We start from the raw sequence: 18,723 nt of genomic DNA, 5'->3' as shown, positions 1-18,723 counted from the left end.
CACAAGTAGGTAAGAGCCCAGGACCGGATGGGCTGACAGTGCTTTATTATAAAAAATATCAAGACTATCTAATTCCTAAATTGTGCTCCTATATGAATGACATAGGAGATAAGGGGGAAATGAGCAGAGAAGCACTGGCAGCCAATATTACGGTTATTCAAAAAGAGGACAAGGATGCTACAGTATGTTCAAGCTACAGGCCTATCTCCCTGCTAAATGTGGATACTAAACTATTCGCAAAAGTGATTGCGGACAGAATGAAGCAGGTAATAAAGAGGATCATCCACCCGGACCAGGTGGGGTTTATTTCGGGTAGGCAGGGACGGGATAACAGCATCAAAACCCTCCTATTAGCCCAGGAAATCAAAAAGAGTGGAGTCCCAGGTCTACTGCTATCTATAGACGCTGAAAAAGCGTTTGATAGAGTAGACTGGGACTTCATGATGGGCATGCTCGAGGAAGTAGGCTGTGGGGAGAGGATGTGTAAATGGATTAGGGCCTTGTACTCAAGGCCGTCGGCAAGAGTGAAAATAAACGGGACCCTCTCTGAGCCAATTGACATGTACAATGGTACATGCCCAATCTCTCCTATGATTTTTCTGCTGACACTAGAACCCCTCCTTTCAAGGATAAGACAGAATAGGGATATCAGTGGGGTCATAATAAGGAATACGGAATATAAACTTGCCGCCTTTGCAGACGACATCCTGCTGTATATAACCCATCCAAGGATTTCCCTCCCGAATATTATAGCTAACCTAGTAGAATACGGAAAGTTATCAAACTTCAAAGTAAACCCAACTAAATCTGAAGCATTAGAGATAAATCATACCAAGGAAAGCGACCACTCTTATCAAAAATATTTCCCCTTTGTGTGGGGGAAAAAAGAACTGAATTATTTGGGGGTAAAAATCACTACATCAACGGAAACACTATACCAAGTGAACTTTATTGCGCTGTTAAATGAGGTAAAAGCTGACTTGAATAGAATTCATCTGGGTCAATTATCCTGGGCGGGAAGAATCAATATATACAAAATGGTTCTACTACCAAAAATAACCTATAAAATGCAAATGTTACCAATAACACTGCCACATACATATCTCAGAAGGCTACACTCAATGTTTACAAAATTTATTTGGAGGGGAAAGACACCAAGATTAAAATTCACACAATTAATTAACACTAAAGGTAAAGGGGGGTGGGGAGCACCAGACATAAGGAAATACTATGAAGCTATCGCTCTAGCCAGAGTTATCGACTGGGTTAAAAATAAAGAAAAACAATGGGTAGTAATAGAAAATAAAATTAGTGACACTAAATTGGATAAGATTATATGGATTTCACCCCAACAGAGAAAATACAGCACTGATACACATGTAATCACTAAGCATGCACTTAAGATATGGGACACCCTACACAGAAAGGAACACTGGGAATACAATTTACCCTTAATGCCACTCAAAGATTTAGAACAGTTTGCACCAGGGAAAGAGGAATGGTTTGGCAAATGGTTACTAGAAGAAAATATACAACTAAAAGACGTAATGCACAGGGGTAGAATACGCTCATTCCAAGAGCTGCAGGATAAAAGAAATATGATAGTTATTAACCCCTGACGCTATAACCAATTAAAACATTATATAGATTCATTACCGCAACCAATTAGATCGATGGATAATTTACTACTACTTGAAAAAATCTGCGCAGATAAAGAGGAGAGGGGGGGTTTCTCCCGGATATATAAAGTTCTAGTCGAACTAGGAAGGATAGATACCCCGGACTATATAGGGAAATGGGAGAAGGAGTTAGAGAGAATTCTTACAGATACAGAAGTTTCCCTGATTTTGAAAAGAGTTTCAGCTACATCGGTCAATAGTAAACTTTTAGAACTAAACTTTAAATGCCTGACTAGAATGTACCTGACCCCTGATTGGATAAGTCACAACTCTGCTGGAGAGGCTGTTCAGAACTAGGGACAATGGCCCATATTTGGTGGCTGTGTCCGGAAATGAGAATGTTCTGGGGCGAAGTAAGAAAATATATTAACCACTTGAGCCCCGGACCATTATACTGCCTAAGGACCAGAGGTCTTTTTCCAATTTGGCACTGCGTCGCTTTAACTGCTAATTGCGCGGTTATGCAATGCTGTACCCAAACGAAATTTGCGTCCTTTTCTTCCCACAAATAGAGCTTTCTTTTGATGGTATTTGATCACCTCTGCAGTTTTTATTTTTTGCGCTATAAACGGAAAAAGACCGAAAATTTTGAAAAAAAATGATATTTTCTACTTTTTGTTATAAAAAAAATCCAATAAACTCAATTTTAGTCATACATTTAGGCCAAAATGTATTCGGCCACATGTCTTTGGTAAAAAAAATGTCAATAAGCGTATATTTATTGGTTTGCGCAAAAGTTATAGCGTCTACAAACTAGGGTACATTTTCTGTAATTTACACAGCGTTTAGTTTATGACTGCCTATGTCATTTCTTGAGGTGCTAAAATGGCAGGGCAGTACAAACCCCCCCCAAATGACCCCATTTTGGAAAGTAGACACCCCAAGGAAATTGCTGATAGGCATGTTGAACCCATTGAATATTTATTTTTTTTGTCCCAAGTGATTGAATAATGACAAAAAAAAAAAAAAAAAAAAAATATTTACAAAAAGTTGTCACTAAATGATATATTGCTCACACAGGCCATGGGAATATGTGGAATTGCACCCCAAAATATATTCAGCTACTTCTCCTGAGTACGGGGATACCACATGTGTGGGACTTTTTGGGAGCCTAGCCGCGTATGGGACCCCGAAAACCAATCACCGCCTTCAGGATTTCTAAGGGTGTAACTTTTTGATTTCACTCTTCACTGCCTATCACAGATTCGGAGGCCATGGAATGCCCAGGTGGCACAAAACCCCCCCAAATGACCCCATTTTGGAAAGTAGACACCCCAAGCTATTTGCTTTGAGGCATGTTGAGTCCATGGAATATTTTATATTTTGACACAAGTTGCGGGAAAGTGACACTTTTTTTTTTTTTTTTGCACAAAGTTGTCACTAAATGATATATTGCTCACACAGGCCATGGGCATATGTGGAATTGCACCCCAAAATACATTCTGCTGCTTCTCCTGAGTATGGGGATACCACATGTGTGGAACTTTTTGGGAGCCTAGCCGCGTACGGGGCCCCGAAAACCAATCACCGCCTTCAGCGTTTTTAAGGGCGTGAATTTTTGATTTTACTCTTCACTGCCTATCACCGTTTCGGAGGCCATGGAATGCCCAGGTGGCACAAAACCCCCCCAAATGACCCCATTTTGGAAAGTAGACACCCCAAGCTATTTGCTGAGAGGCATGGTGAGTATTTTGCAGCTCTCATTTGTTTTTGAAAATGAAGAAAGACAAGAAAAAACTTTTTTTTTTTTTCTTTTTTCAAATTTCAAAACTTTGTGACAAAAAGTGAGGTCTGCAAAATACTCACTATACCTCTCAGCAAATAGCTTGGGGTGTCTACTTTCCAAAATGGGGTCATTTGGGGGGGGGTTTGTGCCACCTGGGCATTCCATGGCCTCCGAAACTGTGATAGGCAGTGAAGAGTGAAATCAAAAATTCACGCCCTTAGAAAGCCTGAAGGCGGTGATTGGTTTTCGGGGTCCCGTACGCGGCTAGGCTCCCAAAAAGTCTCACACATGTGGTATCCCCGTACTCAGGAGAAGCAGCAGAATGTATTTTGGGGTGTAATTTCACATATTCCCATGGCATGTTTGAGCAATATATCATTTAGTGACAACTTTGTGCAAAAAAAAAAAAAAAAAAAAAAAAAATTTGTCTCTTTCCCGCAACTTGTGTCGCAATATAAAATATTCCATGGACTCGACATGCCTCTCAGCAAATAGCTTGGGGTTTTCCAAAATGGGGTCATTTGGGGGGGTTTTGAACTGTCCTGGCATTTTATGCACAACATTTAGAAGCTTATGTCACACATTACCCACTCTTCTAACCACTTGAAGACAAAGCCCTTTCTGACACTTATTTTTTACATGAAAAAGTTTTTTTTTTTTGCAAGAAAATTACTTTGAACCCCCAAACATTATATATTTTTTTAACGCAAATGCCCTACAGATTAAAATGGTGGGTGTTTCATTTTTTTTTTCCACACAGTATTTGTGCAGCGATTTTTCAAACACATTTTTTGGGGAAAAAACACACTTTTTTAAATTTTAATGCACTAAAACACACTATATTGCCCAAATGTTTGATGAAATAAAAAAGATGATCTTAGGCCGAGTACATGGATACCAAACATGACATGCTTTACAATTGCGCACAAACGTGCAGTGGCAACAAAATAAATACATTTTTAAAAGCCTTTAAAAGCCTTTACAGGTTACCACTTTAGATTTGCAGAGGAGGTCTACTGCAAAAATTACTGCCCTCGATCTGACCTTCGCGGCGATACCTCACATGCATGGTGCAATTGCTGTTTACGTTTGACGACAGACCGCCGCTTGCGTTCGCCTTAGCGCAAGAGCAGGGGGCGACAGGGGTGCTTTTTTTTTTTTTTTTTTTTTTTTCTTTATTATTTTTTTGCTTTTTTATCTTATTTTTAAACTGTTCCTTTCATTTTTTTTTTTTAAATCATTTTTATTGTTATCTCGGGGAATGTAAATATCCCCTATGATAGCAATAGGTAGTGACAGGTACTCTTTTTTGAAAAAATTGGGGTCTATTAGACCCTAGATCTCTCCTCTGCCCTCAAAGCATCTGACCACACCAAGATCGGTGTGATAAAATGCTTCCCCAATTTCCCAATGGCGCTATTTACATCCGGCGAAATCTAAGTCATAAAATGCTCGTAGCTTCCGGTTTCTTAGGCCATAGAGATGTTTGGAGCCACTCTTGTCTCTGATCAGCTCTATGGTCAGCTGGCTGAATCACCGGCTGCATTCTCAGGTTCCCTGTTGAGACAGGAGAGCCAGAGAAAAACACGGAAGACGGTGGGGGGGGCATTCCCTCCCACAGCTTGTAAAGGCAGTCTAGAGGCTAATTAGCCGCTAGGATTGCTTTTACATGAAAGCCGACCGCTGACTGAAAAGAATGATACCAAGATGATACCTAAACCTGCAGGCATCATTCTGGTATAACCACTCAAAGTTGTGAATGGCGTACCTGAAGACAAAAAAATGGTTAACAATAAAGCACAGTAAACAGTAAAGTATAAATAATTACATACCTGAAAAACAAACATGATAAAACATAATAACAATAACAATAAAACACTGCAGAATAGAATACAGTAAAAAAAGAGCAGAACAATAGAGAGAGAGAATAGAGAGAGAGAACAATAAAACGACAACTATTTTTTTTATTTTATATATATTTTTTTTTTTTTACACTTTTTTTTGTAACTGTAACTTTTATAACGGTAACCGGTTCCAGGTTCGGGTCTCTCAAAATGCGATGGCATCTTGGGAGACCCTGTGAAAGTGTGCCTAGTCTGTGCAATGCTGTACCCTACGCTAATACTCAACTAGTGCATGGTAGCGTTCAAAACATTCACCAATGCAAAGACCAGGATTGTCAGGACAGGAGGGACAATAATAGTGGGTGTCACGCCTATATCCGCGCTTGCTGCAGACACGACATCTTTTTGGGGGGGTTCGTTGGGTAGGGGTACTCGGGAGCACATAAAAATGCCTCTCATGCAGCCGACTGCATTTGGTTGGGGATGTGAATGGGGGAAGTACGGGCGCTGCAGAAGCGGTGGGTTCCCAATTAGGATTGGCGAATGCAGCAGGAAGGGCACTATGGGCATGACGGGCCTGTGTTTGTCTTTTTGGTGGCAGCGGGACACTACTTGTGCTTGCCACCTCACCAGCTTGAACTGCACTTATGGGACTCGCCACGTCACCAAGTGTTACTGCAGCGCTGGTTTGACTACGACCGGGGTGTACTAGGCCGCTGGCGCTTGCCAGTTCAATAAAAAGCTTCCAAAAAAACTGTTAGCGATCGCAGGGATCAGGTCTGACTCTGCAAACGCTGCAGTTATGCGTTTAGTGTTTTGTAAGTGACAGTGATCGATCGATACTGCACTTGGGTGGGCTGGGCTGGGCCGGGCGGAGGGCAAAATGCAGGTGCTAGCAAATATCTGGGCTAATCCCGCTAACACTGCGTTTTTGGGAACCCTAAACTGCTGGGGACGCTAGTATAGATCTGATCGGATCAGATGTTGATCCGTTCAGATACTATACCACTAAAGGAGGCGTATGCTGCGTGCGTGGGTGTTAGTGGTACTGGCGCTAACCTGACGCTGCCTGGGGACGGTGCTTGCTAGTTCACCAAAATGCTACCAAAAAAACTGTTAGCGATCGCAGGGATCAGGCCTGACTCTGCGAATGCTGCAGTTATGCGTTTAGTGCCTTGTAAGTGACAGTGATCGATCGATACTGCACTTGGGTGGGCTGGGCTGGGCCGGGCGGAGGGGCACAACGCAGGTGCTAGCAGGTATCTGGGCTGATCCCGCTAACACTGCGTTTTTGGGAACCCTAAACTGCTGGGGACGCTAGTATAGATCTGATCGGATCAGATATTGATCCGATCAGATACTATACCACTAAGGGAGGCGTATGCTGCGTGCGTGGGTGTCAGTGGTACTGGCGCTAACCTGACGCTGCCTGGGGCTGGTGCTTGCCAGCTCACCAAAATGCTACCAAAAAAAATGTTAGCGATCGCAGGGATCAGGCCTGACTCTGCGAACGCTGCAGTTATGCGTTTAGTGTTTTGTAAGTGACAGTGATCAATCGATACTGCACTTGGGTGGGCCGGGCGGAGGGACAAAACGCAGGTGCTAGCAGGTATCTGGGTTGATCCCGCTAACACTGTGTTTTTGGGAACCCTAAACTGCTGGGGACGCTAGTATAGATCTGATCGGATCAGATATTGATCTGTACAGATACTATACCACTAAGGGAGGCGTATGCTGCGTGCGTGGGTGTTAGCGGTACTGGCGCTAATCTGACACTGCCTGGGGCGACGCATATCACCGCCGGGCGACTGGGGGGCTAAACCTTTATTCGGTAATAAACGGCGGGTGCCCTGACACTATAAAAAATAAACAAACTAACCAGCGTCACCCGTAACAGTTATACGGTGATCAGTGGTGAAAGGGTTAACTAGGGGGCAATCAAGGGGTTAAAACATTTATTAGATAGTTTATGGGGGTCCCTGTCACTATAAAACGCTGACGGCGAACCTAAATATTTACCTCACTAACTAGCGTCACCAGCGACACTAATACAGCGATCAGAAAAATGATCGCTTAGTGACACTGGTGACAGGGGGTGATCAAGGGGTTAAAACTTTATTAGGGGGGGTTAGGGGGGTACCCTAGACCTAAAGGGGGGTAATACTAACTGTCCCAACACTGTAACTGTCACAAACTGACACCAATGCAGTAATCAGAAAAAAAAAAAAAAAAACTGCTGGTGTCAGTTTGTGACAGGGAGGGGGGGGGGTGATTGGGGGGGGATCGGGGGGCGATCGGGGGGGGGATCGGGGTGTTTTGTGTGCCTGGCATGTTCTACTGTGTTGTGTAGTGTTGGTGCACTTACATTGAGGTCTTCTCTCCTCGGCGCTGCAACGGAATACCGAGCCGAGGAGAGATGACATCATTTCCTTTGCTGCTGTTTAGCATACAGCAGCAAAGGAAGTAATCTGATTGGCCGGCGGCGATCGCGAGGGGGGGCCGCGAACGGATGGCCTCCCCCTCACCTCCGATCGCCGTGGGACAAAACGGGACCGCCTCGGGCACCGGGGGGGGGTCCGATCAGACCCCCCACCCGCGGGAGGCAAATCACGTACATGTACGTGATTTTGCCTGCCCGTGCCGCCTTGCCGATGTAAATCGGCGTTAGGCGGTCCTTAAGTGGTTAAAGAAATCACTAATTTAGATGTCCCAAATGACCCTTGGACATGCTTATTCCACATGAGTGATATGCCTACTAAAACATATCTCAGAACACTGTTGCCACATCTTATTGACGCAGCTAAGAGCTTAATCCCTAAGTATTGGCAAAAGAAAGAGAGGCCAAAGATGAGGGAATGGTTTAATAGAATTAATGAGATACAGTGTCTGGAGTATTTAAGGTTTAGCGAAGGGACAAAAATGGAGGCCTATGAAACAAAATGGAAAGACTGGGAAAAATTTAAAGAATCCCCAAAAGCGGTTGAGATGTGGTCTACATAGGGAAGCCAGAGAAGAGGAACGCAGAGGGATGGATGGGTACGGTCTCGGGGGAGGGGGTGAGGGGGGGGGGTATTGGTAGGAGGGAAGCATTAGTAAACTCTGGGATGAATACATATTTGTTTTGTTTTGTAATATATTGATTTGGATTACTAAGCATATATAAAGCCACGATGATGTGATGATAAGATGGGAAAGAAATTTGAATTTTAAATAATTGAAAAATCATTTCCCGGGAGAAACTTTCAAACTGAAGTGGCAAAAAAAAAAAAAAAGAAAAAAAAAAAGAAAAAGTTAATTTCAAGCATTGTTTTCTTTTAATTTTGATGATTATGGCATTGTTGGGTCTGGTGTCTCTCACCTTCCTCTTGACAATACCCCTCAGATTCTCTATGGGGTTTAGGTCAGGCATGTTTGCTGGCCAATCAAGCATAGTGATTCCATTATCATTATACCAGGTATTGGTACTTTTGGCAGTGTGGGCAGGTGCCAAGTCCTGCTGTAAAAATGAAATCAGCATCTCCATAAAGCTGCTCAGCAGAGGGAAGCATGAAGTGCTCTAGAATTTCCTGGTAGAGGCCTGCACTGACTTTGGACTTGTTAAAAAAAAGTGGACCAACACCAGCAGATGACATGGCTCCCCAAATCATCACTAATGGTGGAAACTTCACGCTGGACCTCCTGCAACTTGGATTCTGTGCCTCTCCGCTCTTCCTCCAGACTCTGAGACCTCGATTTCCAAATGAAATGTTGACTCTACTTTCATCCGAAAAGAGGACTTTGGACCACTGAGCAACAGTCCAGTCTTTTTTCTCCTTAGCCCAGTAAAGATGTCTTCTGACGCTGTCTCTGGTTCAGGAGTGGCTTGACACAAGGAATGGGACAGTTGTAGCCCATGTCCTGCATACGTCTGTATGTGGTGGCTCTTGAAGCATTGACACCAGCTGTAGTCCACTCCTTGTGAATCTCCTCCAAATTCTTGAATGGCCTTTGCGTCACAATCCTCTCAAGGCTGCACTTATCTCTGTTGCTTGTGCACCCTTTTCTACCACACCTTTTCCTTCCACTTTGCACTCTGTGAACAGCCAGCTTCTTTAGCAATGGCCTTTTGTGACTTACCCACATTGTGGAGGGTGTCGATGACTGTCTTCTTCTGGACAACTGTCAAGTCAGCAGTCTTCCCCATGATTGTGTAACCTACTGAACCAGACTGAGAGACCATTTAAAGGCTCAGGAAACCTTTACAGGTGTTTTGAGTTAATTAGCTGATTAAAGCGTGACACCGCAAGTCTACAATATTGAACTTTTTCATAATTTTTTGAGATACTGAATCCTGGGTTTTCATTAGCTGTAAGCCATAATCATCCAAATTAAAAGAAACAAATGCTTGAAATTGATCACTTTGTATGTAATGAATCTATATAAAATGTATGAGTTTCACTTTTTTAATTGAATTACTGAAATAAACGAACATTTTGATGATATTCAAATTTTTTGAGATGCACCTGTACTTTCCTTTTCACTCATTGCATTAAATTATAGAAATCGAGGTAGTGCGAGGGGCGCTGCATCCTGATATTCTAAATATTGGTTTGGAAAGGAAAGATGGACTTTTCATTGTGTAAAATTATTTTATACAAAGACACCATTAAACAGCTCTTCCCTTATGGAACCACGCTGTTTACTAGTGTCGTGGTGTAAAATAATTTTATCTTGTTTTTACCTTTTTGAGAATTGTAATAAAATGTAGTTTTACTTATTATGTGTCTTGCCACCTGAAAAGTCTATCTTTCCTTTCCGAACCAATAACTCATTGCATTATTGGTTTGTTGACATCTGCTATGATTTTCATTACAGGTTAGAAAAGTGAGACAGAGACCTTATGTATTGTTCTTTTTGTTCCCTTTACTGTATGCATGTTAAACTGGTGGTTTTTGATCACAAACAGACCTCTTACCCATTTGTTATGGTCCTCCTAGAAAACATGAACTTGGACTAAACAAGGCTTTAATTTATTCTACAGATTAGTGTCTAAAAAATTAAATAAACAGTAATTTGCAAAAGCAGAGCAATTATACTCACCTCACCTCACCTTATACTCTCCAGTTGTTTCTGCATTCTATCTACTTCTCTACTTCAGAACTGAGGCCTTCGGTAGCGTGTTTGGTTTTTGACACAACCAGGAGTGTTGGATGCCTGTTTCCACCCTCTGAGAGCTGTGGTTCCTTCCATCGACCCCTACATCACTACAGGGTCCCCCTTTTGCCCCTAAAACAGCCCTGAACCAATGAGGCATGGACACAACTAGACTTCTGAAGGTATGCTGTGGTATCCGGCACCAACCTGTTAGTAGTAGATCCTTTAAGTTCTGTAAGGGGTGAGGTGAGCCACCATGGATCCGACTTGTCCAGCACATCCCACAGATGCTCGATTGGATTGGAGATCTAGAGAATTTGGAGTCACTACTTCAAACTTGTTGTGCTTCTCAAACCATTTTTGAAGTATGGTGCATTATCCTGCTGCAAGAGGCCACTGCCATTAGGAAATACTGTTTCCATGAAGGGGTGTACTTGATCAGAAACAATGATTAGGTACATGTCAAAGAAACATCCACATGAATGACAGGACCCAAGGTTTCCCCAGCAGAACATTGCCCAAAGCATCACACTGCCTCTGCTGGCTTGCCATCTTCCCATTCTGCATCCTGGTGCCATCTCTTACCCAGGTATATGATGGTCATCCATATGATGTAAAAGAAAACGTCAATCATTAGACCAGGCCACCTTCTTCCATTGCTCTGTGGTCCAGTTCTGATGCTCACGTTCTCATTGTAGGCGCTTTTGGCTGTGGACACAAGTCAGCATGGGCACTCTGACTGGTCTGCGGCTACACAGCCCCATACACAACAAACTGCGATACCCATTTTTTCTGCTTTCAACACATCAACTTCAGCTACAACATGTTTACTGGCTGCCTAATATATTCCACCCACTTTCAGATGCCATTGTAACAACATAATTAATGATATTCCCCTAAATTGTCAGTGGTCAAAAAATTATGGCTGATCGTTGTAAATAAATAAACAGAAAACCTGCCCGTACAAAACCCTAAACATACAGTTTATGGAGAGAAAGACAAAAAAATCCTTATGAAATATGGTCTAATCTGCACCAAAATTGATGCCCCCTAGTCATTTGCTATGACCTTAAAGTGAACAATAATCCAAGTTTACTTTATGGACCATTTAAAAATTTCTGTAATTTTACTTACAGGCTGTATCGTGTATTGTGAATGTGGCATTGTCTATAGCTAGGCTCCAGTCTTTGAAGGTTAATATTCTATTCTCCCACCACAGAAACCTATGAACTTCAAAAACAAGACAGCTGTGAAGGTCTTTGAGTTGGCAGGACTATCCAATGACAGACGGCTTGCCCCATTCCTCTTCTTCATCTTCTTACTTGTTTACCTTGTCTCTGTTTTGGCGAATGTTGGCATGATGTTCTTGATTCTTAAATCTTCTAGTCTTCAGACTCCGATGTATTATTTCCTGAGCTTCCTTTCTCTAGTGGACCTCCTATACTCTTCCGTTATAACACCTAAAATGCTGGGTGACCTTCTATCCCAAAGTAAGACCATATCATTTAATGGTTGTTCAACACAATTTTTTTTCTTTGCTTTACTGGCAGTCATAGAAGCTATCTTACTGTCAACCATGTCATATGACCGATATGTAGTTATCTGCCAACCTCTACACTATGTCTTACTAATGACCAAGAAGAGATGTTTGAGTCTGATTCTTCTTGTCTTCATAGTTGGTTGCTTTGCATCTGTAGTGCAAACCAGCTGCATATTTACCTTGGAATATTGTGGACCAAACCTTATAAACCACTTCTACTGTGACGCCCCACCCCTGCTGAAATTGTCCTGCTCCGATACTCTTTTGTGTGATTTGGTAGCCTTCTTCATTGTAAGTACTTGTGGTGCAGGTTCATTGATGACTATCTTGGTCTCTTACACACTCATTGTTTTGTCTATTCTTTGTATAAAGTCGAAGAAAGGTCGTCAGAAAGTCTTTAATACATGCTCCTCACATATTATGTGCCTCTCTATCTTCTATGGGACAGTTTTCTTCATCTATTTGCGTCCTACAGAACACAGCTTCGAGGAACAAGACAGGGTGGTCGCCATATTGTACACAGTACTGATACCTATGCTCAATCCTCTTATATACAGTCTGAGGAACCAATATGTGAAACAGGCCATCAAGAAAGCAATACATATAAATCCATGATTTAAGCCTCATACACACAATCAGATTTTCCGACGGAAATTGTGTGATGTCAGGCTGTTGCCGGAAAATCCGACCGTGTGTATGCTCCATCGGACAATTATTGTTGGATTTTCCACTGAAAAATGTTGGATCGCAGGTTGTAAAATTTTTTGCGGACAAATGGGTGTTGTCGGATTTTCCGAGCGTGTGTACACAAGTCCATCGGACAACAGTCCAAAGTACAAACACGCATGCTCGGAAGCAAGAATGAGCCAGAAGCGTTCATAATGGAGAATTAACATTTGTGACGTGGCAAATTATGAAATCTCGAAATGCAGCGCACAATTCTCTTCTTCTTTAATGGGATAATAATGAAGCTGCTTTGCTGGTGATACTGATGGAGTTATTGCAAACACATTTTCAAAGGCTTTTTTTTTTTCTAGTGATATCAAGAATAATATTATTATTTTTATTTTTTTTTTTCTTATTTTTTTCTTATGTTGGTGTCCCTTGTCAATTTTACATTGTATTTTTTTAAATGTAACTGCCTACTCCCAAACTGTCATTTGAAGTAAAACACATAGCCAAGTTTTATTCTACACAATTTTTTTATTGTGCATTAAAAAAGAAAACAAATACAATTGGACATGCTATCTGCCAATAGAACTTAACCAAAAAGTGCATTCTATGCATCCAAAAATATAGCAAATATACAAAAATATACAAAATCAAATCATTATTCAACCAAAAAAATAATGTCAAAGCAATAACTCCAAGGCCAATAATAAATAACACGTTATCTCCTCCGATTCCGCAACATAGCTGGTTGACGAATGGCCGTTCAGAAACAAACTGAAAAGAACAAAATGAAAAGCGCAAATCAAAACTTACCAAACTTCTACTAACACGAAATTAGCAGAAGGAGCCCAAAGGGTGGCGCTAAAGAGCTGAAAAAACAACGTAGTACGTCACTACGTTTGTATTTGTTGGCCGACAATTCCTTGCCGTTTGTATGCAAGACAAGTTTGGTCCAACGCCCTTTGGACAAAATTCCACGTTTTTGTTGGCCAACAATCCGATCGTGTGTAGGAGGCTTAAGTCAGCTTTTAGTGGTGCAGATAGGTTTGATCATTTCTAATTCTGCAATTGTTTTGAGATGTATACCAGGAAAGTACAGACCAGTCAGCCTAACACCATTTGTATGTAAGATATTTCTGGGTGGCACAGTGGTGTAGTGTATAGCACTTTCACCTAGCAGTAAGAAAGGTCACTGGTTCGAATCCCAACCACGACACTACCTGCCTGGAGTTTGCATGTTCTCCCTGTGCCTGTGTGGGTTTCCTCTGGGTACTCTGGTTTCCTCCCATACTCCAAAGACATGCTGTCCCTAGTATGTATGAATGTGAGTTAGGAACCTTAGATTGTAAGCTCCTTGAGGGTAGGGACTGATGTGAATGTACAATGTATATGTAAAGCGCTGTGTAAATTGACAGCACTATATAAGTACATAAAATAAATAAATATTTGAGGTAAAGGTAATAGTCTTTATACAGAAATAAAAATATCAGAAGTGACAAACAGCATGGATTTATGAAAGACATTTCTTGTCAGACCAATCTGTTACCATTCGATGAGGAAGGAAGTGAGAACGTTGATGGTGGAAGTCCAGTGAATATAGTTTATCATGATTTTTTTAAGGCGTTTGATACTGGTACCTCATGAACATTTAATCTATAAAATTGGGTCTGTTGGAAGTGATGAAATCATAAATATGTGGATAGGAACATGGTGTCTCATTCTCTGAATGGTCTAATGTTGTGTTTGGTGTTCCTTGGGGTTCTGTCTTGGAGCTAATGCTGTTCAATTTGTTTACTAATGATATAGAGGTTGGAATTAGGGAGCTCAATGACAGTGTTTGCTGATGATACCAAATTATGGTGGGAAACAACTTCATCGCAGGATGTAGCATCTTTACAGAAAGACCTTCATAAAATAGGGGGTTGGGCAGCTACCTGGCAGATGAGGTCCAGTATTGAGTAAATGTAAAGTTATGCACTTGGGTGCCAAAAATGCACATTAGGAGGGGCTCCCTGGGGAGAATCAATGAAAGAAAAGGATCCGGTGGGGGGGCTGCAAATCAGACTGCAATGCAAGCTACAGCTAACTAAGCTAGCAAAATACTCTCATACATTGTAACTGAGAATAAAAGCCTGATTTAGCTCAAACTTCTCAACTAAATCTATTAGTATATTATTTCAACTCTCTGTATCCACTAGAAAAATGTTTATTAAATCAAACAATGAAAAAGTTAACTATAAAATTGGTACCACAGCACACAACATACACTCATGCTAATAAAAAACCACATCTCATTTGCATGTATCTGACCACAGATAGTAGGTTGTAAAACCCTGTATCTTGGATAGTGCTGCCAAAAAGGGGTATATGTGCAGGGTCCGGTTATACTGGAAAGATGATCCTGCAAAGGAGCAGTGCAGTATAGTTCCTTAAATGGATTTCTGAGCGCCACTGCAAAAATATCTGGATTTTGTTTGATCAGTCTGAAGGGATCACATAATTCATAGTAGATAAAAGAAGTGCAACTGAATGAAAGTTAATAGAGTATATCCAGACAACATACAGATGGTGCAGTGGTCTAGAGGAGGCTCATTAATCAAGGTTCTATGGGTGCAGTGTTGCTGTAAACCTAACCAAGAGGTCAGAAAATATCTGCTGTGCCTGAGCAAGTCTCCATGCCTTAAAATCCTCCCTCGCACTGTATGGTTGTCCACACTTGTGGGGCAAAACATAGGTCTATGACCATCAATCGCAGTTCCATAGGAAAAAAATTGTAATCCATAGAGATCATATTATGGACAATTTAGAATTCCCAACTCCAAGAAAGGTTTAAGTGATATAGTAAACTTATCAAATCCTGTATTTGATGGATCCCCTATGGCCGGTGGAATCCATTGCAGGGTGTTTTCATCTTGTAGAGTAGTCCTGTGGTCATGGTACACAGGTAACCAGTGAACAGTGACCACAACATTCACTTGCACTTCTTTTACCTACTATGAATTATGTGATTCCCTCCCCCAGACTGATATTCCTTGCAGGATCATCTTTCCGGGAAACTGGGCCCTGCACATATCGCCCTTTTTGCCAGAACTAGCCAAGATGCAAGATTTTACAACCTACGATCTGTGGTCACATACATGCAAATGAGGTGGACATGTGGCTTTTTATTAGCACAAGTGTATAATGTGTGATGTGGTACCAAATTTATAGTTAATTTTTTGATTGTTTGATTTAATAAACATTTGTTGAAATCATTTACTAATAGATTTATATGAGAAGGTTGAGCTAAATCAGGCTTTTATTCTCAGTTAGCTCCCATCTCATCTATGTTCACCCCGAGCAGAGCTCAAAAACAGTTAAATGTACAATTTTTTGCAATATTATTAAGGGTAGCATTTTGATGGTCTTTTTATCTTCGGGTGTGTGCTCTGTACTCTCATACATTCCAGAGAGAAATCAATTATACCCTCCTTTACAAAACACGGATTTACTTTGTTGAAATACAAAGAAGAGGTGCTTAAGAGGGGATATGATTACAATGTACACATTTTTACAGGTTGCTCAGAAATTGAAGGTCTATATTTCTCTTTGGATAGGTTCTTAGGAACCTGGTAGTCACTTGAAACCATGAACTTGCTTGATTTACCAGAATATACTGTATTAAATAACCCAATATATATATATTGCGATAAATGGAATTTCTGGGACAGAACTAACATCCATAAAGAAACCAACATTCATTAAGGAACTGCTGACTGAAAGGCAGTCTAGTCTTACTCAATAGGAAATACTATATGCTGTTGAACAACATTTTTTTTATGTTTTTCTCCACTGTGTAGTGAGCACACTCGAAACCTAACACCAGGTACAAAAAAAGTGAGCAAACAAGAGTGAAGTACAGGAAAAAAGTGCACAGGGTGTACACATGACACTCCTCCCCGGGGCCGAAGGCTCCTGACAGGGACTGGGGTACTCATGGTCCTCTCAGCCAAAACTGGGTGGATCCCTTTCTTCGGGAGGCCTGCTGAAGCAAGGCCTACCCAAGTACTAGGTGGAGCTTCCCCAAAGGGAGACCCTATGAGAAAGGGAGAATCTGACCAAAAGGCCACATGCCCTCCCCCCACAAGATAATCAGGGCAAGTCAGAGGACCTACACTGTACTAGACAGGGTGAGTAAAGTGCAAATGCACTGCGCAAAAAGTTCAAAAAAACAAACACACATAAAAAAAAAGGGAAAAGGGTAAGGGGTAAGCGCTTCATGCCAGTGTATAATATGACTGGCCCTTAAAAATTCCTCCAGTCCTAGCCAAAAGACCCCCTTCCAGGAGGCAGGTGTGAAAAAGGCATGTAATGGTGCAGTGACCGTGGTGCCATAATAAACTCAAATGAGCTCCCCCACAGTGAGAATTTCTGGCACCACTGGACTGCCACTCCAGGGGCACATACACCATGGGCTCCTCCCAGCCCGGCCCCTGGCCATACCAGAGCAGCCAGCCCGTATGGTCCCTGTTGCTCTGGCCATACCAGAGCAACACGGATCATAAACTTCTCTCACGTCTCCTTAGATCTCAGCAAGGACACCAGGTCATGGGTAGAAAGAAAAGATCTAAGTGCTCACCGCTTAAGTATAAGATTTAATTTCTGTGTTCAAACACAAACTACTCACATAAGGACAAAAATAAAAACACAGCATGTAAAGCCGTCAATCGTGATAGTTCCGTAAGGCAGCAGCGGGTGACGTCATGCGTAGCTCCTCCCCCGTACGCGTTACGTTCAATCAGAACTTAGACGTCACCGGACTCCTCCCCCCTTCCCTTCGTTAGCAGACGGAGGCACTTGGGGAAGGGGGGAGGAGTCCGGTGACGTTGATGTCTGTGACGTCACCGGATCTCCGACGGAACTCCCTGAAGATCCAGAACCTGGCGGAGAGGTGAGTACCGATCAAAAGGGTTAACACGGACCATAAACTTCTCTCATGTCTCCTTAGATCTCAGCAAGGACGCCAGGTCATGGGTAGAAAGAAAAGATCTAAGTGCTCACCGCTTAAGTATAAGATTTAATTTCTGTGTTCAAACACAAACTACTCACAGAAAGATGATAAAAACACAGCATGTAAAGCCGACAATCGTGTTAGTTCCGTAGGGCAGCAGCGGGTGACGTCATGCATAGCTCCTCCCCGTACGCGTTACATTCAATCAGAACTTCAACGTCACCGGACTCCTCCCCCTTGACTTCATTAGCAGACGGAGGCACTTGGGGAAGGGGGGAGGAGTCCGGTGACGTCGATGTCTGTGATGTCACCGGATCTCCGACGGAACTCCCTGAAGACCCAGAACCTGGCAGAGAGGTGAGTACCGATCAAAAGAATTTTGATCGATCAAAAAAATTCATCGATTAATCGAGGAATTAATCTTTAATTTCCACAGCCCTAAAATATATATATTTTTGAAGCAAAAACAAAGAACCAAAATGAACCAAAAAATATGTATGTGAACACACACAAAAAAATACACTAGGGTGTGTCATATGGTCCCATCCCGAAGAGGAAGGACCCAGGATGGACACTTTCCTGATCCCCCCACGTTGCAAGGCTCCTAAAGGGGGCAAGGCACACTCAGGTCCACCTAGCTGAAAGGCCGAAGCCCACCACTGAGTACCAAGTTAGGAGCTGTCCTGAAGATAGACCCCCAAGGCAAGGAAGGAAGGAACCTAAGGGCCACACATCCTCTTTCTAGACCTCAGGGTAGGCCTGAAGACCCACACCCTACCATCGGTGAGTTAAAAAAATATCACACATAAAAAGTGAACTGACACACCATGGAGAGCAATAAACAAGAAGAAAAAAGGTTCCAGTGTATGCACAATGGCCGGACCTTGCGGCCCGGCAACAAAAATTGCCCTGGTCTCGGCCAAAAGGTCTAGCCCATGAGGTGATGTACAGAAAAAATTAATCATGTTGAAGCCTAGTGCCTGATATCACAGTGAAGTTTCAAACCCACAGTGATATTAAAAGCACCCCGGGTCACCAGTCTGGGGGAGTTTAACACTGCAGGCTCTCTGCCTTCCCAGACAAGGTAGCACTGCTGAAATCAGGAGGCACTGGGCCACTAGGATACCTCCACACCAGGT

General features: G+C 42.2%; 1 protein-coding gene across 1 annotated transcript; it reads left to right on the top strand.

The window, feature by feature from the left end:
• Positions 1–11,607: 11,607 nt before the first annotated feature.
• LOC141134332 (olfactory receptor 5AR1-like) lies at positions 11,608–12,537 on the top strand. The gene has a single exon (XM_073623904.1). The coding sequence runs from the start codon at positions 11,608–11,610 to the stop codon at positions 12,535–12,537; it is 930 nt and encodes a 309-aa protein (XP_073480005.1).
• The last annotated feature ends 6,186 nt before the right edge of the window (positions 12,538–18,723 follow it).

Source organism: Aquarana catesbeiana, linkage group LG03, assembly GCF_042186555.1.
Source record: "Aquarana catesbeiana isolate 2022-GZ linkage group LG03, ASM4218655v1, whole genome shotgun sequence".
Classification (NCBI taxonomy): domain Eukaryota; kingdom Metazoa; phylum Chordata; class Amphibia; order Anura; family Ranidae; genus Aquarana; species Aquarana catesbeiana.
Note: the sequence above shows the minus strand (reverse complement) of the source record. Positions and strands in the feature narration are given on the sequence as shown.